Consider the following 7,121-nt stretch of genomic DNA (forward strand, 5'->3'; position numbering starts at 1 on the left):
GTATTTTATTTTTTTGCTTTTATAGACGGGGATCCTCCCCCCTCCAATTTTTGTATATTTTCTTTTAAAAAAGTAGTATTTTAAAAAAATCTAATTGACTACAAGACTACAAAAAATTATAATCAATTAAAATATTGATTAAGAAAATAGAATAAAAATTATTAAATTAGATTCAAATGATGTTTTAATATAAATAATAATTTTTAAATCTTGCTCAAACATTTACTGTCTTACGGCTACATGATTAGGGTTGTTAAAAGGATGTTTTGTTCGTGAACAGCTCGTGTTCGGCTCGTTAGCTTAACGAGCTGAACACGAACACACTTTTTGAGTTCGAAACGTAAACGAGCTCAGCTCGTGTTCGGCTCGTTTACACCCTTACCTTTGGAATCACTTCTGTTTTTTTTTTATTTATTTTATTTTGTTTATGTTTTGATTTAAAACAAAACATATTTGGTATGATATTATATCTTCAGTTATTTTAAAAACAGTCAAACAACTTTAATATGTTTTGAGTGTTTTAAAGAACAAACTAATTTATTTTAAAAACAAAAAAAAACAGGCAAAATAATAAATAAATAAATAAATGTTTTAAAAATAAAAACAAAAACAAAATACAAACGTGATCCCAAACAAGCAATAAAAGCAGCACCCGTGGTTGAGAACACATACGGTAACATAGCAGTGAGTCTTAATATGATCCATCCAGAAATCACACACTTTTCCAGTTTGTGCAAGCAATTCCTGAACGGCTTTCAGAGTAAAAGGACGAAGAAAATTGTCTATTCTCAAGGAAGTTGTGGCAGATTTCTTTGAGGTTGGGACTGCAACAGAAGCCATCTTACCCAGTCAATTTAATTGTCTAAGAGAAGGTAAGCATAAATTACAAGGTTCTGGAAACCTTACCAATGCGCTCCTTTGGGGAATCAACACTGAGTGTTGAGTTAGACCTACTGAATGTGTGCCGTGGTGTTGGCAGTGCATTATTCTTTGGCGTCATGACTATGTCGAGGTGAGGTGTCCGCTGTTCAGGAACTTTAATGGTGTCTGGATTCCATCGACGTTGACGCTTAGGAGCACCATTAGTCACAACCTCAGGTTCTAAAGAAACAATATAGAGAAGTCAACGAATTTGTCAAGCTCCTTAATAAAGCCAATAAAAAATAAAAACATAGAGAAGAACACAACTTAAGCATCCGCATGCCAACAAATCATCAAGAATGGAGACAATGATTAAATGTGAAGCGCAAGATTAAGTTATGGGATTGGAACAGCATTTATTCGTTTTTTTTAACTCTAATAACAAGTCGGCGAGACGAGAAAAAAACAAGATTGATTAAATCAGCTGTGCTCCATCCTTTTCATCTCCTTGGAAAAAAAAAAAGGGGTGGGGGGGTGACTAACTAAAATATTGAATATTTCACCGCCCAAACTTAAAATATAACATTTTAACCACCTTTTTCATCATAAGCAACCTTCTTTGCTCACTAATGAAAATTTTGAGTGAAATTTTGACAGGTTAAAATGTTATATTTAAAATTGTGGGTAGTTAAAGTGTTTTTAAAATCAAATATTCAATGTATTGAGTGGAGGTTATGTAAAAAGCCCAAAAATAAAAAAGCATCGACGGACAGCTGATTTATCCACTTTAAATGTGCTCTTCAATTCATTTTTTTTTCATTTAGAACTTCAAAATATAAGGAGACTCTTATTTTAATTCACAAAAATTCAAGCATTTTATAATATGAAAATATCAATAAGCGAGATTCTCTCAAGAATATAACTTGAACCTATGATTCATGATTTAAATCAACCAGAAACAAATGCTGTAGAAGACAATGATATTACGTTATCATGAAAAAAAACGATATTATCTTGACTTCATAAGTTCATATATTTCTTAAATTGATCTTGAAACTCAAGAATGCAGACCATGAGTATAAAGGTTGTTATTTCCATTCATTAATACAAAAAGAAATTTAAATAGGAGAAAAAAAGGTTGCCATATCCATCCAGGTAATATAATGTTTACCTTCCAGCTTTCTCTTGTCAGTAAGAGCTGCAGGCTTAACATCTTCTACAGCTAGATCCATCATTTCAGAAGAAAATTCAGTCGCTGCGTCAACTGCAGCTCTTTCCTCTTTTACTTCAATTGTACTAGTTGGTTCCTCAAATTTGATATCAGGATCCATATGTTTACTCTCCAACACATCCTCCTCCATTGATTCATCACCGGAACTCCTATCAAGATTCAACTTTTCAGAAGAACCTGCTTCAAGACAATCTTCCTTCTTGGTAAGGACAACAGTTGAAGCATTTTGTGTATCTGCATATTTCAAGGAAACATGCTTTGGGCCCACTTCTTGCTCATAGCTCTGAACAAGACATTGTTCATTGGCTACATTTCCGCCATTTGCCTCTCGTTCATCTGGTAAAAGGTTTTGACCTACATGCTGGATATCAGAGACTTCGTTCTTAACATCCATTTGCTCATCATTAGCCAAGGAAACGTCAACACCAGAGAGGTAGCTGCTGGATGATGATTGCACCACTTCCTGCTTAACAACTGGTACTTCTAGAGGGAAATGATAAGCAGACAAGTTATCCTTTATATAATTCTTTTCATTAATTGTTACAGTTTCAGTAGAATTTGATTCATATTTTACTTGAAATCCTAAATCTTGGCTGATCTCAGATACCTGATTGCTTTGTTCCGACTGGATGAACGTGGAATCTACTGTGAGAAGCTTCAAATCCTCAAACTTCTCCTCGGGTTCAGCATCCTCACCTAGCATTCCAGATTGAGAAATAATATTCTGGTTTACTGGTGCATGGCCCTCCAATTCACCTGCAGTAGCTGCCTTCTCGTCTTTCTCAACTATGGGTGGCATTAAGTCATCAAAATTATCCACATGCATGGCATCCTCACCTTTCGAGCTAGATTGAGCAGTAACATTCTGGCTGACATGTGCACTACCCTGAAGAACTGTAGTAGCCACCTTTTCCTCACCTGACTCAACTGCAAGAGGTTTTGACTCTCCAAATTTTGCCTCAGGCTCAGCATCCTCATCTTTCATGTCAGATTGGACAGTAATATTCGGATTGAATTTTGCAATGCCGTCCAAATCAACCGTAGTGGCTTCCTTCTCTTCATACGTCCCACCTATGGGTTGCTTCAAATCCTCAAGCTTGGCATCCTCGCCTTGCATTCCAGAATGAAAGGTAGCTGCATTATGATTGACAGCTACACAGACCTCCATATCATCTCTAGTAGCTGCATTCCCTTCATCTACCCCAAATGAGGAAACAGGTTCAATTGCATCACTATTTTGACCTTTAATCTCTTGGTTCACATCAATATCACCATGATTAATGTTTAAAATGGATGCATCTTTAGCAGTATTATTATCCTCGTCCAGCATAGGCTGGGTATCATCTGCTCCTTCCAGCTCTACATCTTCCAAATCAGTATTATTATGTAAATCTGAATTCCGCTCAACATCATTACCTAACTCTGCTTCATTTTCAGATTGCCTTTCTTTTTGAATGGCTTCATCCAATCGCTTAACTAGCTCCTCTTTTAAACCTTTAGTAGCCAAACTTCTTCTTCGAAGCTCATCTCGAAGCTCAGTAACCCTCCATTGGTCAATAGGTTTATTATCAAGAACAGGGTATTGGGACAACATCTTCTTAAGATTAATAAAACAAACTCCAATTTTGTCTTCCAAATCTACAAAAAGAAAAGTTATTTAAATTACAAGGTTAATAAGTAGAGCATATGAGGCATATATTATAAAAAAAATAATCAATAAAAAGAGACAAAAGAAAATACCATCAATAAATAAATATGAATAGGGTTGTATATGACTCAATCCCTGTAGTGCTAAGTTTAATCTCACCCATTTATCTTTTTCGAGCTTGAACCAATGCTGAGTATGGGCCAAGTTTTAAAATCCTTTTCATGTCCATTTACAGTGGTATGAAATTTTAATTCCCATCAAGCTTTAATACAGCATAGTTATGTGAAGCTAATGATGTAAGCATGCATCCTAGTCATCTAACATATGGTTTTTTAAAATTGATCATAAAAACTGAAAGAAATTCTCAGTATCTTTATAGTCTTTTTAAAAGCCAAAGTCTAACACAAAATGAGAAAAATCAAATCCAACAATTAATAATTTTCTCTATATTAAACTTTTATCATATTTACAACTCTATAATTATAATCCAGTTAATATTTTTAGGACTGAAACAAAGTTTATTCCTGAGAAAGAATGAGTCAAGCACCAAAGAAGAATTAAAATGGCATCTAACAAACTCCCTACTGATCCGCATACTGAACAGCAAATCTACAACAACTGCAGCAATGTTCAAGTAAGTTAATTTATTTGCTAAATTGCATAAATAAAGTATAAGTTTTTCAATGGTATAATTAAACAAATATAATAAAATCCTAAGTAGACAGCATTGAAATTGAAAAGTTTGTCAAACATGCACATTTACTCACTTCGAACTAAGAAAAACTATTTTTTTTTTCTTGGATGAGATTTTTATGTGATAGAACAAAATCCTAAAAGCGTTCTCGCTGCAGAAATCAAGACAACAGAAATCCAAACTCTACCAGATGTTGCCTTCAGTAAAAGGAAAAATTTAATGCCTTATTAGGATGTCTACCGAAGACAGTGCGTCACCATACCGCTGTCACACAGTGAGCTGAATAAAGATGTAAGCGAACAAATTATATTTAAAAAAATGCAAGCAAGTATAGTGTGCGATGGAGGGCTTCAGATACCTTATGGAATTCAGTAAATCAATATATTCCACTCATAAAGAAACGAAAACAAACAGTTCAAAAACAAATGGAAGGAAAGGGTAATGGGTAAGAGGTGCTTACCAAACAATAGTTTTCAGAACGATCGTAGCAGGGGGGGAAGAGTTGGGGAATCGGAGCTCAGACAAGAGCCAAACGAGAAACCCTAATTTCAGAACAGAAAAAAGTCATTAGAGGACAAAAACCGGAACGCAAAAGGGCTAAATCCGGAAAAAAAACATCCTCGGCACCGGACAGCCGAACTCCATCAATTTCTTCCTGGAAAAGAAAACGATAAAAGAAAAAAAAGCAAAACAAAGCACCGATGACCAAAAAAAAAAAAGAAAAAACTCAGCGAGACGGGAAAATGGAAGAGGGACGAAGGGGGTAGATTAAGTAAAAGTCTCTAGTAAGTTGTGAAAGAAGAGAGGCGTGCAGATAGCCGCATCCGATTCTAGGGTTTCCAGATGCAGCAGCGCCTTCGTGATTTCTCCGTGCACGCGGGGGCTTCGAATTGGGAAGGAAAGAACCAGCTGTTTTTGAGAACTAGGATTTCGGTATGGGAATCGGCAAATGAGCCGGCTAAATCCGCACCACATTTCTGGTTTACCGGTGAGACGGGTCACTCGGGAACAAACTGGACCAAAAGGTTGTCGACCATATCAAACCTGCAATTTGATCGATTCAGATCAGTCAATAAATAGGAATTCCTTGTGGGTTATTTATTGGCAGTATTTATAGTGTAGTGTATGGTATCTATTCTTTTGGATTTACATATGTATCATATAATTCTTATATATTAACATATCAAAAGTATAAACTTTAATGTTTAATTGTATAATACTCTAAAGTTATAATTATATTGAAACATATTTGATTTTTTATTATTTGACATGAATCTCGAGGCAACTTTTTAAGCAATGAATATTCAAACTGATTAAAAATTATCCAAAGCAACGGTTTCTATAAAGTTGCAGTCAATCTCAAGACACAACAATAGAAAAAAAAGTACAGTTCGAGTCAAAATCAAGCAGGTACATCAGTTTTAGATTTTTTTCAATACATAAAAGGAATGTCAATCAAATTCTAAATTGGCAAGCTTATAGTCAAATTGAGTGTCATAACGAGAAGAATCCAACGAACCCAAGATTGTTTCATTTCGAAATTATTAAGACACTCAAATGTCTCTAAATGTCGTTCGATCAATGGATTCTCTCTGGGGAAATCTGATAGAGTGATTTGAATTTATTTTTTTATTTGCAGAAATGTCTTCCCATACTCTATAAATAAAGCCCTATCCCTCTCCTCTCTTTGAGACCTGGACCTGTTGCTAGAAAAGCATGAGAGCTTTGAAAGGAAAGAGTTGAACCTCAACATCGTTTCTACATCAAAGATCGAGTAAATTTCTCCCGTTCCTACAATTGTTGACTACCGTCAACCATCACATGTCGGCCATTGTCTACCACCGCCAACCAACACTGGCAACCACCTACTCATTTCAGTAAAGTATCGGACCCCAACTAGCCCAACCTTTATGGGTAGGTTAAGGTTCAACATAGGTGGACAATTCGACCAAACTAAATTATAAAAAAAATTCTCGTCCTAATTTGAAGAATCAGGACTCAATGGATGATGAATTAGTCTAATTAAACCGACACAAACAAACTTCAATATTTTATTCATAATTTTTCACATATACTTGAAACAACGAAAAAAAACATATCATCATAACATATGAACTATTTAGAGCTGCAAAATCCAACATAAATAAAATATGTACCCAAAAGACTGTACAATCTCCCAATATTATAATTGCAAAAGTTATACAACTCATACCTAACTACTTTCTCTCTATTGTTCCTAACCCCTTACTAAAAGTAAACCATGTAGAGTGAGCAACATCAAGCTTAGCAAAATAATCAAAGCCAAAATAAGATTTTATACAAATAATAGAAACAACGTAGTTAATCATATGTAACTATATATGTCCACACTCAAGTCATAATATGTTAGAATCATATAGCATTTGTAAAAGAAAAGCATGTAGTGTGCAAAATCATGAATTTTGTATAAAAACTTGTATGTGATTCATTTATATGCAGTCATAAGCATTTAATCATATACATATTCATAAGAATCATAAATCTATTCATAGAAATTTCACTTGTAAATATATAAACCACAACTATTTCTATATCTTGTCATATCATGGGTCGTCATTCCACCCCAAATGTCATATTAACTATCGATAAAGGTTGTCCCCCAACATAACAGTTATCAATAATTCCCCTGTTGCAAATAGTGTCATATG

The 7,121-nt window shown here is 34.6% G+C and overlaps 1 protein-coding gene across 1 annotated transcript in view; it reads right to left on the minus strand.

Moving 5' to 3' along the window:
• Window positions 1–5,441, minus strand: part of LOC110033210 (xin actin-binding repeat-containing protein 2) — a 6,584-nt gene extending 1,143 nt beyond the window's left edge. Inside the window, exons 1-4 of the mRNA XM_020737118.1 lie at window positions 4,895–5,441; window positions 2,033–3,730; window positions 907–1,101; window positions 673–824 (exon numbers count right to left, since the gene is read on the minus strand). Of these exons, the coding sequence (XP_020592777.1) occupies window positions 673–824; window positions 907–1,101; window positions 2,033–3,686 (2,001 nt within the window). The 5' untranslated portion in view covers window positions 3,687–3,730; window positions 4,895–5,441. The remainder of the gene's footprint in view (window positions 1–672; window positions 825–906; window positions 1,102–2,032; window positions 3,731–4,894) is intronic.
• Between the last annotated feature and the right edge of the window lie 1,680 nt (window positions 5,442–7,121).

This window comes from Phalaenopsis equestris, unplaced genomic scaffold (genome assembly GCF_001263595.1).
Source record: "Phalaenopsis equestris unplaced genomic scaffold, ASM126359v1 Scaffold001113, whole genome shotgun sequence".
NCBI lineage: Eukaryota > Viridiplantae > Streptophyta > Magnoliopsida > Asparagales > Orchidaceae > Phalaenopsis > Phalaenopsis equestris.